The sequence below is a fragment of the Podarcis melisellensis genome (assembly GCF_964234715.1).
Source record: "Podarcis melisellensis genome assembly, chromosome: 5".
Taxonomy (NCBI): Eukaryota; Metazoa; Chordata; class Lepidosauria; order Squamata; family Lacertidae; genus Podarcis; species Podarcis melisellensis.
In genome coordinates this window covers 24,580,901-24,601,505 of record NC_138537.1, presented here as the reverse complement: position 1 = coordinate 24,601,505, position 20,605 = coordinate 24,580,901, and the positions used below count along the sequence as shown (strand labels likewise).

The window sequence follows — 20,605 nt, the reverse complement described above, 5'->3', positions numbered from 1 at the left end:
TATTATACACACATATAAAGTGTAAAATAAAACTATTGTCTGGATAGGCCACTTCCTGTTTCACTCTGAGAAGCTATTTTTAAGACGTTCCCAGGAGCAGGAGGAGTTGCCCATCAACATCAACAGGGAAATTAAAGAATTGAACAAGCTTGTCCACCATCACCCCACTCCCCCAAACAGCAATGGCGGAGGCGGGTGGGGGAGAGGAAACCTGACTCAAAAAAGAAGTCTAGTGAGAACTGAGCAACTCAAGCGGATATGGAATGCTGGCTTGACTGGTGGGAGGCAGGGCAAGGAAATAACATGAGAGGAAGGGGAATGGAGTAGAGTGGAGCCACTGGAGACATCAACGTGGACACGCCACACCTCAAGATTTCGTTGCAGCACCTCAACTTATATTGGCGGTAAAGTCAAATGTACTGTTTCCGTTGACTTGCTTCCAAAGAGGTTAAACTCCAATGGGCTACACTGCGGCGTTTGATTTGTTCCAGGGCTCACCCCCCAAAGACTTAAGCCCAGAATTAGTAATTTTCAGTGGTACAACTCAGCCAAAGTGTCCCTAAGCATGCACTAAGCATCTAGTCCTAGTCCTCACACACCTGAGACCCCCTAGCAGAGAAAGAGGCCTTCACTTGCACATCACATCCCAGCAGGGCCTACCAGCGCTGATGCCCACCTGAGCTGTGGCCGTTGTAAAGCCATTATTTTCATGTTCCCACAATGCCCCAGAGGCACATTACACAAGGACATGAAAATGGAAGGTGACTCACAAGCACCCGTCACAGAGGCTGCCCCTTGCTTGCTCCTAGTACACCCGCCATATGAATGGCCCTGCAGGCAACGGAGGGGGCTCACAGGAGGGCATTTTCTCAGGGGGTCCTTCACTCCCGGTTTCAACTTTGCACACCTGCTCAAGTTTATGCGTGCAGAGGAATTAAAAGAAGCATGAAGAGGTTCGTGAAGAGTTGATTCAAGTCTGGCCCTAGGGGGGTGAGCCCTGTTTTCTGTGCCAAGGTTGAAGTATCAAAGATATTGCACTGAGAACCAGGGGAGTGTAGAAGTCAGCATGTCAGACTTGGCCCCGAGAAACCCGGGTTCAAATTCCCACTCAGCCATGAAACTCACTGGGTGACCTGGGGCCTTTGTAGCCTAACCTATCACACGGGGTTGTAGCTTGGATAAAATTGGGAGGTGTTTGAATGAGGCTGGGTGGTGAAAGAATGATGCACACTACCTTGAGCTCCTTGGAGGAAGGAACATAAATGATAAAGGTAAGCTCCTCTGAGCAGATGCAAACGCCTTCACCAACAATGGTCACTTTCGTGTATTTTTTATTTATTTTTTAAATTGAGATTATATCCCACCTGCTTCCCCATAGAGCTCAGGATTGCTTGCATAGTTCTCCCCCTCCTCATTTAATCCCCACAACAACCCTGTGAGGTAGGTCAGGCTGAGAGTGAGTGACCGGCCCAGTGAGCTACATGGTTGAGTGGGGATTCGAATCCTGGTCCCCAAAGTCCTAGTCCATGAAACACACATGGATTTGTGTGAGGTAATTTCCATGTAGGAAATAGCATAAAACTCTACACCGGATGAGAGTGCTCAGATGTACTGGTTAGTCTTTGTATATCTTAACAGACCTACCTGTATTTCTCAACACTGGACTACACTCAGAAACTGCCTTATAGCAAGTCAAAGCTTTGGCCCCACTAAGTCAGTCTTGCCTGCTCTGACTGCCAGCAACTCTCTGGGGCTTCGGGCTGAAGGGTGGGGGGTTGTCTTCTCCCAGACCCGTCCTTTTCCCCACCACTGATCTTACACGTCCCAGCCAGGCCTAGCGTTGCCCCTGACTCTTTTGAGTCGCCTCCCTGCACTCAAGAGCAGCCCCAAGCCTTCATTCTGCCCGCTTCGCCTCCCCCCAAGCTATTTCCTCCCCAGACTTACTTGAGGAAGTATCTCTGGCCCGTGTGCGTGAGTGCCATCTCCCAGCCGGGAGGCAGCGGCAGCTCGTCCGTCACGTCGTAGGATTGCTGGCGGAGGTGCGCATGTTGCTGGGCCTGGCTCGGGGTGGCCCCGGCCCCGGCGCCCAGCTGCAGGGAGGCGGGCGACGAGTGCGAGCGGACGTGGTGGGCTCCGACGGCAGCGCTGCTGAGCCGCGGCGGGTGGCTGCCTGAGTCGGTGCTGGACTGCCGGGAGTGGGAGCCCGAGTCGGGCTCCTTGAAGAAGGACTCCGGCAGGATCTTTTTCCTCCACGAGCTGGGCTTGGGGTTCATGACCGAGTTGAAGAGAGCCTCCAGGTCGGTGTCCAGATCCTGCGTGACATGGATCACCTGCTGCCCCGGCGGGGGAGGGACGCCAGCAGGGTTCATTTTCGCCACCTTTTCCCGAACTTTTCTTTGGGCGGGGAAGTCGAGTCTCTGGAGCAGATCTCTGGGGTTTCGCCCTCTTAAATCGCCAGTTTCCAACCCCCGTCGCACAAAATAAGTATTTTGCAGTGAGGGTCCAAAAGAGACCCGAAAGTCATCCGAGATACGAGATGCAAATAATGATGGTGATAAGCTTCTTCAAACCCTTCCAAAGCTAAACTTATCCGAGCGCCCTTTTCCCCCCTTTCCCCTTCTCCCCAGAGGCCCCGGCGGCTCCAAGGCAGCCGTCCCCTCCCTCCCAAAACTTTTTATCTCGCAGGATCTTCCAGAGTACACATGAAGCACGTCCAAGTCAGGCCCCGGCAGAAAGTTATGCAACTTTTCTTTTCTTTGCTGTCCCTCCCCGCTGCAACTGCAGAGATTTGTTACAATTCCCTCTTAAGAAAGCAGCTCCTTTAAAGGACTAGTTGGTGTGTGTTGGGGAGGTGGGGGGGGGGTAGATCTGCAGCCGCGGCTGTCACGGGAGGGAGGAAAGGAGGACTCAGCCTCGCCGCCCGGAATTCCAGAGGAGGCCCGAGGCTCGAGTGAAAGCTTCCGAGGGGCTTGAACGTTCTGATTTGGAACGCTGGCGCTCCCGCGAACGTTCCGATTTCGAACGCCGGGGTTTCCAGGGGGTCTCGCCAGCGTTCGGTTCCCGGGCCTGACCGAAGATTCCTCCCTTTCCCTGACCGAGCGCAAAAAAAAAGTTTTTGATTTTGGGTGGGTGGGCAGAAAACCGATCTTTTGCGGGGGAGAAAGAGGGGAAGGGGGTCCCCTTTCCCGTTCACATACCCATGGTCCGGATCTTGGAAGAGCTGAGTACTTCCCGCCGTGGTAGTGGCGGCAGCGGCGGCTGCTTTCGGACTATCCCAAACAAAGTTACCCAAAACTCTCAGGGCGGCGCAGAAAGTTTGGCAGCTGCATTATTCATGAGCTCAGTGTCTGGGACCAGCCCGATTACACGGTACACCCACTGAGAGTCCTCCCACGGCTCAGCTGAGAGCCGGACCCTGCTGGATTATTTTTTCCCCCAGCTGGGCTAGAGGAGCCTCCTGGGGGTGGGTTTAGGGAGTTTTACGGGGATCTTGGACGGAAATCCAGCGGGGTTATGACTAATACATCGGGCGAAGGAAGCGTGCCACCGCTTCCTGCGGGACTCTCCCTAATAAGGAATCGTACAACGGGGGGGGGGTGGAGGGGGAGGGGGATACCGTGCAGAAAACCAGTCCGTCCCTGTCGCTCGTTTGGTGGCGGCCTCGCCTTAATCAGACTGGCCGAAACTACCATTAAATACTTCCCTGGAGCAACTTGGCCGCTTTTTCCTCAGATATTCAGTGGGGCTTTCATATGCAAAAAGGAGTTTGAGCACAGCTCAGGCTTAGGCTCTGACAGATCCTGCATTGAGAGTTGCATCGCAATTGGCATGGTAGGAATGTGTCCGTCCCCCCCCACCCGTTGCAGGTTCCCACAGGTGCCTGGTGACTGTGAGAGGAAGAGATATGTGGAGGGTTTCTATAGCTCGTCAGTGCTGAAGCTTCGATTGGGGGCCTCTCCCCTTCTTTACCAGTGGCGTAGCTTGGGTTGTCAGCACCCGGGGCAAGGCAAGTAATTTGCGCCCCCTAACCCGTGGATTTGCGCCCCCCTAACCCTAACCCCCAGATGTTGCGCCCAGTGCAGCCGCTCCCCCCTGCACACCCCACACTACGCCACTGTTCTTTCCCCTTCCCATTGCAAAGATAAAGGTAAAGGGACCCCCTGACCATTAGGTCCAGTCGTGGCCGACTCTGGGGTTGCGGCACTCATCTCGCTTTATTGGCCGAGGGAGCCGGCGTACAGCTTCCGGGTCATGTGGTCAGCATGACTAAGCCGCTTCTGGTGAAACCAGAGCAGCGCATGGAAATGCCGTTTACCTTCCCGCCGGAGCGGTACCTATTTATCTATTTGCACTTTGATGTGCTTTTGAACTGCTAGGTTGGCAGGAGCAGGGACCGAGCAACAGGTGCTCACCCCATCGCGGGGATTCGGACCGCCGACCTTCTGATCGGCAAGTCCTAGGCTCTGTGGTTTAACCCACAGCGCCACATACTGCCGTCCTTAATCAGTCCATTGGATTTCATCTACTAAAACTGTAATCCTAACCCCATTTACCTGGCAGTAAACGCCATTGAATTAAATAGGGCAATTGAATGGTTAAGGTTGTGCCTTTTAAAAACTGCAATGGCAAGCACTCTCTCAAGTCCAAAATAGCTGTGTTGGCACATGAAACATATTCTTTTATTTATTTGACTCAAGTCTATCGTGTTACCTGTGGTGCAGGTCTTAACACAAAGAACCAAGTAATGCAACTCACAATACACAGTACAATGCAGTACAGCTTCTGCTTATTTTCCTCTAGAGCTCTTGCATATTACAGTGGTACCTCGGGTTACAGACGCTTCAGGTTACAGACTCCGCTAACCCAGAAATAGTACCTCGGGTTAAGAACTTTGCTTCAAGATGAGAACAGAAATTGTGCTCTGGCGGTGCGGCGACAGCAGGAGGCCCCATTAGCTAAAGTGGTGCTTCAGGTTAAGAACCGTTTCAGGTTAAGAACGGACCTCCGGAATGAATTAAGTACGTAACCCGAGGTACCACTGTACTTATTAAGTTGATGTTCAATTGACACCTCTCTCCTGTTCATGACAGAAAGGAAGTCAGAAGTGAAACCCTGTCATCCACTTTGGTAACTTGGCTTGGGAAATAAAATGCAACAATGGCATACAGGCCTTTTCAAAACAGCGAGGAATGCTAACCAAGGAGAATGCTGAGAAAGTCATGTGTGGCAAAAAAGCTCTGGGACCTGCCAGAGATAGCTTTCTGCAGGGATCAAGCATTGTGTAAGCAGCTCAGATTTTAACACCTCTATAGAGAATTTGCTTTCGGTATGTCGTTCCCTATATCCAGTTTTCGTTTTGTTCAGGTTGTGCAGTAACTGGTAGCTGCTTCAGTATTCACAACTGGGATGTTCTCACATACCTGGATATTTTCTTTCTCTTTTGAAGCAGACGGATTGGGTACTACAGTGGTACTTCGGGTTACAGACACTTTGGGTTACAAACTCCACTAACTAGGAAGTGATTGCTCCAGGTTAAGAACTTTGCCCCAGGATAAGAACGGAAATCACACACCAGCAGTTCTTAACCCAAGGTACCACTGTACTTGCACAACCTCCAATGATCTCTAGAATCTTCAGTATGGGCCTGAGGGTTGCTAGCTGCCTTCTGCTTTTTTAAGTACAGTGGTACCTCGGGTTACATACGCGGGAGGCCACATTAGCTAAAGTTGGTGCTTTAGGTTAAGAACAGTTTCAGGTTAAGAACGGACCTCCGGAACGAATTAAGTACTTAACCCGAGGTACTATTGTAGTTGAGGATATCCATAGCTAACAAATAGAAACTGCACTGCTTCTTTGCTTTCTGTCCTGAGCAACGTTGCATAAAAAAACCTTGTGGCCTGCCTTCAGCCAATCAAAAGTGTACAGTTGTACCTGGGGATATGAACGGGATCCATCCCGGAGCCCTGTTCGCATGCAGAAGCAAACATAACTAGTAACGGCATGTCTGCGCATGATGCTTTTTGCCGCTCTGCGCATGCGGCGAAACCCGGAAGTAACGCACTCCGTTACTTCTGGGTTGCCTTGGAGCGCATGAACATGAAGCATATTCAACCCGAGGTATGACTGTAGAACTAAGTTTGCTCCCCAAGAAAAGGTTTGCTGTTACTACCCATTTCCTGAGAACTTTGTCAACCCTTCTGGTTTCTATCCTTCTGGGTTCAGGCACTGTTTTGGGATAGAACCAGCCTTAGCCACCCTGATAGAAGGCCTTCAGGAGTGGGCTGTGTATGACCTTGTAGCTCTTACTTGATCTCTCGGAAATGTTTAATATCACTGGCCATGCGGGGCCAGATTAAGACCTTTAGAGGCCGTAAGCACCTAAAAGATTCTGGTGCCCCCATATATATCTAATTTAAAATATAAACAATAATAAACCGTAAAATTAACTTTGTTTTTAGAAATTAAACAAAACCTATAGCAAGATGGGAAATGATCTTTATTTTGTGTATACCTCCACTTTATTTAATTTTTTTTGGGGGGGGGGGAGAATTCTCCTAATTTGTCTAAATGCATAGACTTTGATCAGATCCTCAAAACAAATCTTATGTAACACATCTGCTTCTATACTTAATAGAGTTAAGGCACCCAGCCTGCCTTGTTGCATAGTTGTTCTGTTGGGGTTTCCAATATACTTCAGCTGAGAAAATGAATGCTCTGCTGAGCAATTTGTGATCATTGTTAAAAAAAAAATATGAAAGCAAATTTCTACATTTTGTTGTGTTCCCAAGATTAAGGTATATCATTAATCTCTATTATTACTATTTTTAGTATTACTATCTTAGTATTATTTTTATTATTACATATATATGTATGCAATTTTTTCATTTATCATGGGAGCCTTTATTTGTGGAACCTGGTTTAGCTGCGCCATATGGTCCATGGTAAATCCAGCAATGGAAAACTTCTGTACCTTCCCTAGATGCCCTAAGCACATGCTTATTTTGCTTAATGGTTAATCCAGCCCTGTGACCATAGTATCCTCCTGAACAATCTGTGCAAGTTGGTGGCAATTTTTTTGTTAAGTGCTTTGATTCATAACAATGCATTTCCCTGTACATGTGAGCAGTCCCAGTTGCCTTGCCCGTGTGCTTCCATGAATAACGTGGTGTTTATACCATAGATAAAGCTAGCAAATCCCCAACCGCAATATTTTTCGGTATAGTGATATTTTTTCAGGTTTCCTGTTGCAATGTTATGTTATCCAAGGGCATCCTTCTCAAGTCAGCTCACGCACCGGAGGTGACATCCTGTATGAACCAAACATGGTTGCTTTTTCAAGCACAACAACAATTTTGACCATAGGTTGGTGCTATTTCCTTTTACATAGTAACATCAGCCAGCACTTAGGGGATGAAGAATTTATCCTCTGTATGAGTAGCGGCTGGCCCCAAAATAAAAAAAAGTAATTACAAGAAATTAGCCTGAATACAAATACATATAAAATATGACTGTATATGTTTCTTTATTCAGATCAGAAAAGATAAGAAGGAAAAATGTTTGGTCATTATACCAATAAGCTGTACAGCACATTATGCAAAAGGCAGCTGTACATAAAATTAGAAAAGCTCACATGTTCAAAATAATATTGATGTCTGGTTAGATTATGATGATTATTCTAACTTGCACCTGACATTATTACTAGATTAGCACCCAAGCAAATTCAGCCCTTAAATGCAGTCTCAAGAACTTGGCCGAGGAAAAGGTTTTGACTGGTCCAGACGTACTGTTGTTTGGCGACACTAGTTTCCATAAGTTTACTGAGATGGCAAATACTACTTGATGTTACGCACTATTCGTCTACAATGATTTGTTTTCATTTCTCCCAAAGCTTGTTCCAGTTGCTGAATCAGGTGAAGCAACGTCGCAGGGTCGGTCTGTAATATTTGAGTAGTTTGGTTTCCATTCTGAGTAAGGTGGAGCTTCAGAGTCAAAATAGGCTTAATTTGCTGTCTCAGACTTCTGCTAGCAAGCTATGTAAATAGTGAGGTGAGGAAAAGAAAACTCAGTAAGATTTTAAATGAAGAGATGTGCTAAGAATAGCAATTAACAAAAGCATTCTAATTCTCAGCATTCATAATTCAACAGGGAAATGTAGATACAGTGGTGCCCCGCAAGACGAACGCCTCGCAAGACGAAAAACCCGCTAGACGAAAGGGTTTTCCGTTTTAGAGGCGCTTCGCAAAACGAATTTCCCTATGGGCTTCCTTCGCAAGACGAAAGCCCATAGGGAAATCTCCAGGGACAGCGGGGAAGTGCAGCGCGTCTTCCCCACTGTCCTCGGACCTCCTCCGAAGCCTGGCGATGGGGCGGAGAGCTCTCCGCCCCATCGCCAGCCTCCTCCGAAGGCTTGCGGTGGGAGGAGGGCTTTCCTCCCTACCGCCAACATTCAGAATGCTGTTCTGAATGTTGGCGGTGGGGAGGAAAAACCCTCCTCCCACCGCAAGTCCCGGGAACAGAGGAGAAGCGCTGTGCGCCTTCCCCTCTGTTCCCGGACCTGTCCTGAAGGCTTGCGGTGGGAGGAGGGCTTTCCTCCCCACCGCCAACATTCAGAATGCTGTTCTGAATGTTGGCGGTGGGGAGGAAAAACCCTCCTCCCACCGCAAGTCCCGGGAACAGAGGAGAAGCGCTGCGCGCCTTCCCCTCTGTTCCCGGACCTGTCCTGAAGGCTTGCGGTGGGAGGAGGGCTTTCCTCCCCACCGCCAACATTCAGAATGCTGTTCTGAATGTTGGCAGTGGGGAGGAAAAACCCTCCTCCCACCGCATGTCCCGGGAACAGAGGAGAAGCGCTGCGCGCCTTCCCCTCTGTTCTCGGACCTGTCCTGAAGGCTTGCGGTGGGAGGAGGGCTTTCCTCCCCACCGCCAACATTCAGAATGCTGTTCTGAATGTTGGCGGTGGGGAGGAAAAACCCTCCTCCCACCGCAAGTCCCGGGAACAGAGGAGAAGCGCTGCGCGCCTTCCCCTCTGTTCCCGGACCTGTCCTGAAGGCTTGCGGTGGGAGGAGGGCTTTCCTCCCCACCGCCAACATTCAGAATGCTGTTCTGAATGTTGGCAGTGGGGAGGAAAAACCCTCCTCCCACCGCAAGTCCCGGGAACAGAGGAGAAGCGCTGCGCGCCTTCCCCTCTGTTCTCGGACCTGTCCTGAAGGCTTGCGGTGGGAGGAGGGCTTTCCTCCCCACCGCCAACATTCAGAATGCTGTTCTGAATGTTGGCGGTGGGGAGGAAAAACCCTCCTCCCACCGCAAGTCCCGGGAACAGAGGAGAAGCGCTGCGCGCCTTCCCCTCTGTTCTCGGACCTGTCCTGAAGGCTTGCGGTGGGAGGAGGGCTTTCCTCCCCACCGCCAACATTCAGAATGCTGTTCTGAATGTTGGCGGTGGGGAGGAAAAACCCTCCTCCCACCGCAAGTCCCGGGAACAGAGGAGAAGCGCTGCGCGCCTTCCCCTCTGTTCTCGGACCTGTGCTGAAGGCTTGCGGTGGGGAGAAAAGCCCTTCTCCGCACCGCCAGCCTGGCAAGCGGTCTCCATAGGAACGCATTAATTGATTTTTAATGCATTCCTATGGGAAACCGTGCTTCGCAAGACGAAAAACTCGCAAGATGAAAAAACTTGCGGAACGAATTAATTTCGTCTTGCGAGGCACCACTGTATATTTTACAGTGTGTACCTACTACATTATGAGATCCACCCCTTGATTCAGAAGGACAATTGATATTCTGGGTTAAGAACTAAAATAAGAACCAAACACTATTATCTTCATTGTTGTAATTTTGGCCTTTTAAAGTAAGAATATAACAAAACCCATGAACAATCAAATATATCTTAAAAATAAATTTAAAATACCAACAATTTTGATTCCTAACTCACCTTTACTTTAACAGTAGTTGTCTAGTTTTGGAGTTCCCCAAGTGTAGGGGAAATACTGGAGGAATAAATCAGGGTCTTATATAAACATTACATGGGATGATGTTTCAACTGAGCCACTTTTGCAAAGTCAAATTCTTAAATGCCAAGGCAGCCAGGTAAATAGAACTTCCATAACAGCTGGTGGCGAAGCACTGAGCCTAACTGCTGAAAATACACTTCTGTGTCTAGAAGAAAATCAGTGCTAGGTTGTAGCCCAAGGTACAGTGGTGAAGAAATCCCTTTTGCCCAAGCTAATGAAATTTATAAAGAGATCTAGAAATCTCTGTTTAATGCTACTAGTTGCATGCATTTTCTAATCCCAGTGGCAGAAGATGGGGTAGTAAATAGCCAAAGGCATTAAATTTTGTATAAACAAATTTTAGCCAAAAGTGACATATTTATCAAGCTAAGGCAAGGGCAGCCAAAATCCCCAAAGGTAAATAGGCTTTGCCTACATTGAAAACTTTCTTCTATATTGTAATGCTTATAGAAATATAAGATATGGATTTACTTCCCCACTACTTTCCTTATACTTGGGGAATTCAGATTAATTTTATGTTTTAATTTTCATGGCAGACTCCAACCCCATGATTACTGAAAATATAGCCAAGTTCCTTGCCGTAGCCATCAAAACTAGGCCACAAAGAGAGGATGAATTTTGAGTCAAATTCCCTGCATTTTTAAAATATTACTTTTTGATTGTTCATGGATTTTGTAACACTCTTATTTTAAAAGGCACAACTGGTGTACATGCAAATAGTCTCCCACCTCACTGCAGCTGTCTTGATAACCCTATGCTGTATCTGAAGTTTATGGTCTGTAGACCAAATAAACTAAACTTGGGGGGGGGGGGGATTCCAGGAACTAGTGTTATTTTTTGAGCTTGACTAACCACATGAAATGCTCCCTATCAGGCCCCTTCTGGTGTGGGAGGAACAAGATGAAATGGATAAACATTTCAAAAACAGATCAGTGCCTTTGGTTGGCAATTTCTTGCTTAAGACTAAACTCAGCCCACGGAAGGTTGGAACACGGATCACTAAAGATGTGCTCCCCTCACCTGCCTGGTCAGCTAAGTTGCCACAGGTTCATAATAGGCTGTATACTAGCATGGAGTCAGTAACATAAAGGAGGTGGGAAGGAGGATATGGAAGATGTAAAATGCTTAAGGTGGTAGTGAACATTTAAGGGGTGTGTGTGTACACCTATGTGCTTGCACATGTATGCGAGTCACCCTTGCACTCAGCTCACAAATAACTTTCCACACAATTTGTTTGCTGATTTTTATTATACAGACTAGTTTGCATACTTGACTTCTTACTGGCTTTGTTAAAGTTGACATTTTCCCTAGTTTCTTCATTCTGTTTTAATTTTTTTTGTTAAGCTACATTTTCAATAGCTTATTAAATGTCCTCTGATTTAATTTTCCAAATTTTTTTAATGGCAAATTTTAGCAACAAGCTGCTGCTTTCAAAATCAGTGTCCCAGTTCCATAAAATGTCGATACAATTGTCTGTAACCAGACAGAACACTGGCGTACTGTCTGAGCTAGTTCTGATCCAGAGATGGGAAATTCTGTCTTAATATTAAAGTACAGTGTAATGGTTCTAGGGGTTGCTCGTGCGTAAGTTGTCGCCACACCTGGCTGAGTTACCTGGGTGAACCCTTTCTGTCTGGACAGCCTTTCACCCGTGGCTGTCTCAATCGCTGGCAGAATCCGTCAGTGGGCGTTCCTTGAACTTCTTCCAGCAAAGAAGTTCTTTGACGCCAAGTCTCCTCCTACTCTCCCTGCGCAGAAGTCTTCTGCGCAGGGAGGGTGTGGGCAGCGGAGGACCCGTGCTCTCCCCGCTGGTCTCCGGCGAGGAGTCCTGGAGCCCCCTCGCCGATTCCCCCATTTGCCCCCCTTCTCCACTGGTGCTATGCTGATTTCCCTCCCCAGCAGATGGGCTGCCTCTCTCCCTACTGGGACCCTCTCTGGCATCCCTCTGGAGCCTTCCCTCCTCCTCTGGCTCCGATGGCAGTTCCCTGACATACAGCTTCAAAGTACATGAAAGCCTAAGTAGGCTGTGTTGTGCTGGTAAATCACTGGGCAATTAACTGTGCAGGTCGTTTTCTACTGTTCTATCATGAATAACTGTATGCAAAAATGTGTATGAATAATACTACTGCTACCACTGCAATTTTGAAACCATTGCCTTTAGCAGTTTGTGTCATGCCAAAATGTAAACAGCCCTATAAACTAAAGCTTTTCACCCTTACCTGCACATCTAGTCTCCATTCAAGACTGTGATAACTAGGCAGCTTCGGTGCTAGTTCAGTAAGAATACTTCTGATCTCCTTCCTATTGTCAAGATACAGCTGAAGCAATACGGCATTCAGTTCTTCAGAGAATCCTAGTACAAGTATAGAGTCTTGGAAATCTATCTCCGATATCTAAAAAATAAAAATAGAATGTTTGAGTTCCTGATTGCTTCTAGTACTGTTTTACTTATGAACATAGGAAACTCCCATATAGTGAGTTGCACCACTGGTCCATCTGCCTCCAGATTGCCTACACTGTCTGGCAGCAGATCACCAGAGTTCAGGCAATAGTAGCCTTTTCCCAGCCCTGCTTGGAAATGCCTGGGATTAAGCCTGTATACAAAACAGATGCTCTGCCACTGAGCGATGGCCCTTCCTCTGCCCACAGTCTTTGTAAATTGGTGTAAGGATTGCATTTCCAACTGTGAAACAGGTGTGAAAGGAAATCATTTAGTAAGAATTGATTAACTGCAGTCTATTAATACCAAATAGAAAAAGGAAGCAGAGGCCAACAAAGAACGTAATTCACAACATTCATAATGCAACACCATTTACAGAAATTTTGGGTGGTATCCAATTAAAGCATACTCTAAGGTTATTTATGTCCACTGATTGGAATGCAGGGTGGATAAAAATCAATGATTTTTTTAAAAAATTGTATTTCTAATAGTATAACCAAATCAGTAATTTTTGAAATAACTGTAAAAACTACTCTGAAAATTTATCATTCCAAAAATGAAACTTTCATCTGGTTGTAAATATTATTATACCAGCAAGAATGAGTCTTTCTGTAAAAAAATGATTTAAATAAAATCTTACTGACTAGTGATTTAAATTATGATTTAAATCAAATCCACCCTGTTTGAACAGCTCTATTCTATATCTAAGATTGGATATTACCCCTAGTTTACCATGTGTACATGCCCTCCTATTACAAATGTGTATATGGTGCATCTCATTTATGACATCCATGGTCAAATGATGATTTTGATACACTGGACAGGAACTAGAATATAAACCTAATCATACAGAAGAAACCGACTGAATTTTTCAGACTTAATCTGAATTTTTCAGATTTAATGGCTTTTATCTTTTTGAAAGCTGGTATCCAAAGTAGCACTAAGTCTTGGTCCTGTCAGTGTTTCTTTCTCTCACTGCCTCCACCCCACATTGGTAGAAATCAGCAGGTGAAGCAGCAGAAGGGGCTGATATAAAAGAAGCTGGCAACACTATGAGGAGGATGCAGCAAAATAGGAGTTTGCACTGATTTTTCTGAGCTTTCATTTTAAACACCACATCTTGTAACTGTGACCTTTATTTACACACACACCCCGCTGCCCCCAACCCACATATCCAAGAAAGTAAGAAGTTCAAAGCATCTGCCTAGCTCACTAAGAGCACTGTGAGTTACACTTACCATGAGTTTTGAGCTCTCAGTGAGAAGGTATGTCAATCCTTCTACACCATGCTGAATTGTTTCACTACTAACATTAAGTTTTCCTGAAAAATGGAATGAGAAAACATCAAACAGGGATCTGGTCCAATACAATATACATGGAAATAAATCTCAAATAAAAATAGGTTGCAAATCTAAGCACACCTAGTCTGCATATCCTTGTACTATATATGGTATATAATAATGGAAAGTAGAGGCAAAAAGAGGCCTCTAGCTTAGAATATTCCACTTGTGTACATGACGATTATGGGAGATCAGAGGCCTTAGTAAATAGTGCTTGTATTCTAGACTTAACTAATCTTTGATGCATTTTGTACTACAGCTGCTGTCTCTTTAGAATCTATCAGGAAAAAAACGTAAACAAGCATCATCTTAACAAATATTTGAGAAAAACAACATAGACCCAGGACCAACCTATATGTTCAGAAAAGTAAGTGACACAGTGCTCCAAGGACTGTGCCACTTAAGAACGCCACTTGGAGACAGCATAATTCCATGTTTCCCTCTGTCAAAATTCCACACCTGTGGAAAACTTGTGTCTGAGAAAAGGAGTCTAAAAGAAAAAAAATTCACATAGAAGCATTCAAACATGCCACTATTCCTCCTCTACATTCTCATGGCAAACAGTGGTAGGACGGCACCATTTGTTTTCTAAAGGCACAGATCAACTTGTACATCAGCAACCCGCAAACTGTTGCATCTGCACCAATGAAAGATCAGTTCATTTCAGTAGAGCTTACACAGGTACTACAGCCTGACAAATCTGCAGGGAATTATTTCAATTTTATTGCTGCTTTGTAATAACTGGAGGAAGCTACAGGTGTCATCATGTTCCATTCAAATCAAAGATGATGATTTATTTGACTCCAAAAAATGCTTAATCAGTAAACCCTCAACAAGGCAAATTGCCTTCTGAAGTGCTTCTCACCTGCCTCATTTTAACATCACTCCACGAAGGGATTTTGATTGCCCATCTGTCAACCATGTGACATCATAATGACACAGTGTAATTGACAGGTGGGTGGCACTGCTCACCTTTCAAATTTGGTCACTGAGGCTGATGCTGATATGGATCTGGCCCATGTAGCCAAAAAGATTTCCCATCCCTGCTTTAAACAAACCACATTGTCAGGCATGGCTAAAGCAGTAAGCTATTCCCCTCCTGGTTTATATACATGTTCTTACCATGGGAGGAGCGAAGCAAGTGTCATTAGGAGCAACGCGCACAGTTTGGTTAACTGAGTCAAGTACCTTAGTTTACCTTTGTGTGAAAACACAGCTATTCTTGGTCCAACATATAGTTTTGCTGGACCAACACTGTTATCTCTGAATTAGACCGATGTCTAGCAGTGTATTGATTCGAGGCCCTTGGAAAATACTGCCCTTCAATCACACTTCTCAAATTCTTACTTGCTGCTCCTTCGTAGATTTTTGGGTTTGTGCCTTTTCTTAGGAACTCCAGTGCAATACGGCCAAATTCATTGACAACTGAAAAGAAAAAAAAAGATTTGTTTGCAGAACCAGGAAACTAGATGATGGCTTGGTTGTAGAAAACCAGACTTCATTAGGAGTATCTCAGCTTAATACTGCTTATCTCAGCCTACGGTAAATTGTGAATACATTTTTTAATTTCCACAGGGCAATTTTTTTTGCATAAGCATTTTATTATTTTTATTATTATTAATTTTTATTGAGGTTTTTATCTCTACAAAATAACAGAAAGAAAGAAATGCTTTGTGTTACTAACATGTACATATGTGTAAACACAGGGGAATTTTTATGGTAGTAAAAGTCAGCAGGAATGGACAGAGTACTAAAGGGTGCATCCTAAATTTCTGGTCCTTGTGAATGTAAAGAAATGCATTTTTTGTTATTACAGTTGTGAGATTTCCATTGTGTAGGAGCTAAGGATTGATGGTTTTACCTATATTTGGATAATTTTATTATGTGTTTTAATCTCTATTTTAAAAATTAGCATTTTATAATATTTTACGTAAACCACTTATTTATTGATTGGCACATAGGTTTTGCTTACTAAAAATATATAAATACCTAGTTGCTGTTACAGGGGACATGGGGCTGAAGATCCCCATCTCTAAATATTTGCCTGAGAACATATGATGTCACCACGTTCAACATCTCCCCACTACCAGGCAGCAGGAGCTAGTGAATTGTGGCAGGGAAATACCAAGTGAGATGATGTCTCAGCTTGTTTTAACAGGGAGATACATGCCAGTGTCAGCCACACCTGCCTGCCCAATAACGTCTAGTTAAGAATCTGAGAATGTGAACTGGGAAGTTATTAACTGAAATGTTACCTCTGCTCTACGAATTTGGGGTCACAGCCCAGCTGCGTGTTTGCTGCCTTGGACTGCCTTGGAGCGGTATAATAAAGACCTATGTTATAGGGCGGGGCGGGACGCGGGTGGTAAAACCTCAGTGCCTAGGACTTGCCGATCGCATGGTCGGCAGTTCGAATCCCCGCGGCGGGGTGAACTCCCGTCTTTCGGTCCCAGCTCCTGCCCACCTAGCAGTTTGAAAGCACCCTTAAGTGCAAGTAGACAAATAGGTACCGCTTTATAGTGGGAAGGTAAACGGCGTTTCCGTGTGCTGCGCTGGTGCTGGCTCGCCAGAGCAGCTTCGTCACGCTGGCCACGTGACCCGGAAGTGTCTGCAGACAGTGCTGGCCCCCGGCCTCTTAAGTGAGATGGGCGCACAACCCTAGAGTTGGACACGACTGGCCCATACGGGCAGGGGTACCTTTACCTTTATAGGGCGGGAAGGTAAACGGCATTTCTGTGCGCTGCTCTGGTTCGCCAGAAGCAGCTTAGTCATGCTGGCCAAATGACCCGGAAGCTGTACGCTGGCTCCCTCAGCCAATAAAGCGAGATGAGCGCCGCAACCCCAGAGTTGGTCACGACTGGACCTCATGGTCAGGGGTCCCTTTACCTTTTTATGTTATAGGGCTACTGTAAATACTACTAAGATAAAGTATGTGAAACACTCAAAAGTCCTACTTAAATATTTACTATTAAAAGCGCTAGCTAATCATAAGCTCACACATAAAATGCATAAAGCAAACATATAGAGGTGGGGAGGAAGCGAGTCTCAGCTCCACACAGGCCCAAACCTGAAACATCTTGTAAAGTGAACAAATTTATTCACAAATCGGTGCTGATTTCTATTACATACAACAGCGGTACTGTTGGGGAAATGAAGCTAGATTTATTGTGCAAACTGTATCAGTTTGGTATAACTACCCTTAAGTGCTGTATAGGATAACAGAGGTGGATTTAGGGGAGCATGACCAGTTTGCCCACACTGGGTGACGAACCAAGAGGGCACCACAAGGGGTACCACAATGATATAACTGGGACGCGGGTGGCGCTGTGGTCTAAACCACTGAGCTTCTTGGGCTTGCCGATCAGAAGGTTGGCGGTTACCTTTGCCACAATGATGCCACAGAGGGCGAGAGATGGAGCGGGGGGGGGGGGGAGAGATGCCGAATTTTGGCATCCCCCAGGATGCCACTGAAAATTGAAAGACCATAGTCCGCCACTGAGGATAATGCTGCAATCCCAACCATGTCTTCTAAGACGGCAAATCCCACTGAATTCAATGGCCTGAACTCGGCCCAATGCTTTGGAGTGATGCTCTTCCAATGAGATTCTTCTCTCAACCTTGCACTGTTTTCTGAAAACTTTGCCTATGCCGACCATTCAGGAAAAGCATTTTCAGTCATGGCGGGCCACATGCTTTAATTTCTTTAAGTCGTTTTTACAGTGTGTGTATTTGTGTATGCATGCAGTTGACCTACACAAATATTTTTAAATAAATAAATAAAATGATAATGATAATTTATTTATACCCCGCCCATCTGGCTGGATTTCCCCGGCCACTCTGGGTGGCTTCCAACAAAATATTAAACTTTCAACTCAACTGCATGTTAATAGCACATCTAAAAATCAACGTCAGGTAGTCAACATTCACAAAATGTTGAGCACCGATTAAAATATACATATTACTGAAAGTTACAACGAGGCAGGCATGTATGTTTTCTCTCTTACTTGTATAGCACCATCAAAATTACAGTCTCATTTGTTTAAAACTACGCTGAAGAACAATAAAAAGTAGCCAATGGTAAAATACTGCTTTAACTTAAAGGTCTCTCTAAATAAACAAAAATAAACGTTAAAACTACCTTCTCTCTTTTTTTTTCCTCTTCATGTTTGCAGTGTTTATAAGTACTGTGCATTTTCTTCTACAATAAGATTATTGAACTGTCCGATATTTAGTGACACAAGTAAAAAATAAAATAAACCCAACAGCAAATAAATTAAAAAGCATAGGCCAACCACTGGACATAAAGCTCCAGACATTGGGAACAATTCGCCAAGCACAGTCGCCGGGGTTGGGGCTGCAGCGTTTTATCCACTATCAAATTCGATGTAATTTGGCGTTGGTTTGTTAAAAAATTGGAAAACTATTAAGTATTATTTGCTACCACCACTCCTAAAAAGAAAGAAAAGCACTGCAGCTTTTCTCCCCTAATCTCGAAGAGTTGGTTTTTTTTACTTTTTGGGTTTCGATCCCCTAAACGCTTGCCTGGGAGCAAATCCCGTTGAAAGAAACGGGGCTTAACACCGACAGGGCAATCCTGACCCGTGTCTAACTCACGTCAGAAGCAAGCCCCGTTGACTTCGGTGGGATGTGTCTCCAGGTAAATGCGCGCATCCCAAAAAAAGGGGGTAGGTTTGGGCTGCAATCCTAACCCGAAGGTCTTTTAGCTCGTACCTGAGCTCTCCACCTGGAGAAGGAAGCCCAGGTGCTCCTTATGCTCCTCCGACAGGACCAGCAACATCTTCCACAGCTTGGCGCCCCCCGCCGACCGAAAGACCGTAACCCCGGCGCCGCGGCTGCGCGTCAGGCGGAAGCTTCCCCCGCGGCCACTGGGGCGCCTCAGTCAAAGCTGCCCGGCCGGGAATCAACTCCCGCGCCAAAGCGTTCCGCCTCCTGATTCTGTCCCCACGCAGTACTGTACTTCAATCCATCCCCTCGCGGGGCGTTTGGGAATCGCTAGGCGGTTGTCAAGCGGCCTCCTGCGGCGGATAGCTGCCTCAATTGCATTCATTAATGCCTGCTGTGAATAACACATGTGAACCTGGGCGTAGCCAGGATTTATGTTGCGCGCGCGCAGGGGGTGGAGGAACCTCAGTTAGGTATGCATTTTTTTATTAACTGGATTTTGGGAAAATCAAGTTTTGACTATGGCAGACCAACACGGCTACCTATCTGTAACTTGATTTTGGGAGCTGTTATGTAGTGAGTTGAATAGGAATACTGAGTTGAATAGGATCCAAAATGCGGCAGTCTGATTGGTTCTAGAACAATAGGATTCAGAATGCAGCAGTCTGATTGGTCCACAGGAGCCACTCAATCCAGCTCCAGATGGAAGTGAGTCTGATTGATCCTAGAACAATAGCCCTGTTTAGGGAAGCTTTTAATGTTTAATAGGTTATTGTATTTTAGTGTTTTGTTGGAAGCCACCAAGAGTGGAATAATAATAATAATAATAATAATAATAATAATAATAATAATAATAATAATAATAACAACAACAACAACAACTACTGTTTTTGTTATTGTTCCTTCCAGTAGCACCTTAAAGACCAACTAAGTTAGTTTTTGGTATGAGCTTTCGTTGTTATTGTTATTATGGGATCCAGAATGCAGCAGTCTGATTGGTCCACAGGAGCCACTCAATCCAGCTCCAGGTGGAAGTGAATCTGCAACCTGATTGGCCTGCTGGAGAATCCCAGAATTAGCCATCACATGGGGCCCATTGTGTAAATAATGTATATAAAGCAGTTTTGGGGAAACTTCCATTTTTCCTCACCACTATGAGCTGAATAAAGAGCATTAAATCCACTCTCGACTCCAAGTACATTTCAGAGGAGCCCCCCTGCACTCCCTTGGCTATGCCTATGCATCTGAAGAGGATTTGGGCCCCCCTCTAGAACAGGGTTTCCCAAACTTGGGTCTCCAGCTGTTTTTGGACTACATGTTTGGGAAACCCTGCTCTAGAATTGCCGTGGTGGTTGTTTTTCGCAGGTGCATTCTACAACATGCAGTTGATGCGGTAATAGTGCATTAAGAGGTGGATTTATAGTGGACCACACATCATTCCCCTTTATAAGTTGTTCTGTGATACATCTGCAGTGTGGCTGCACTGCTGCCTTCTGAAGAGCAACAAATGTGGGGCAAACAACATGCCCCGGAAATTTGTGACATAGGAAGTTGCAGCTATTTTGTTGCAAGTTGTGGGAGATGCACCAGCTGGAAAATGAAGCAGCACATGCCAGCCCTGAAACTTTTGCAGGTACAAATGATATTGAAAGTGGGATCGTAAGTTCCCTGATTGGGAGGGCTTTTGGTCGCATGGGTTGCCAAGGGAACAAGTAGGCCAAAATGGCAGCTTGGCCCATGGAATCAGAATTGTAGAGTTGGGACCCCAAGGATCATCTAATCCAACTCCCTGCAGTGTAAGAATCCTGCCCACAGCTGCCCCTAGGTGAGCTCCATACAGGGACCATATTTCTGCTGATTGGCTCAGGTGTGGCTAAGTGTGGAGACACCCACAACCCCCAAGAAATATTTTCTTTGGGGTTGTACCCTGGATTCAAACCTAGGACTCCTGCATGTGGGACCTGAATTCTTCCACCAAGCTTGGGCTCCTTCTGTAGCCAAATGTGACCTTTTTTGTTTATCTTACTATACATGTGTGGTTCATTCTGTACAACAGTGGTTAAGAGGTCAGAGACAACAAAAAAGGAGATAAAAAGCCACAACTGCTTAATTTCTAAGATTCAGTAAGCTGCAAAATGTGC

At 45.7% G+C, this 20,605-nt stretch overlaps 2 protein-coding genes and 1 long non-coding RNA gene across 3 annotated transcripts in view; all 3 read right to left on the bottom strand.

The window, feature by feature from the left end:
• WWTR1 (WW domain containing transcription regulator 1) overlaps positions 1-3,452 on the bottom strand; it is an 89,221-nt gene extending 85,769 nt beyond the window's left edge. The window contains exon 1 of the mRNA XM_081911279.1: positions 1,945-3,452. Coding sequence (XP_081767405.1) covers positions 1,945-2,369 — 425 coding nt within the window. The 5' untranslated portion in view covers positions 2,370-3,452. The remainder of the gene's footprint in view (positions 1-1,944) is intronic.
• Positions 1-20,605, bottom strand: part of LOC309369976 — a 260,636-nt gene that overhangs the window by 85,769 nt on the left and 154,262 nt on the right. The gene's annotated exons all lie outside the window — the stretch shown is intronic.
• On the bottom strand, positions 7,508-18,678 carry COMMD2 (COMM domain containing 2). Its single transcript, XM_081911421.1, has 5 exons — positions 18,513-18,678; positions 15,129-15,206; positions 13,680-13,762; positions 12,221-12,394; positions 7,508-8,030 (listed from the first exon to the last, which is right to left on the bottom strand). Exons 1-5 carry the CDS (start codon positions 18,577-18,579, stop codon positions 7,833-7,835), a joined length of 600 nt encoding a protein of 199 aa, XP_081767547.1. The 5' UTR covers positions 18,580-18,678; the 3' UTR covers positions 7,508-7,832.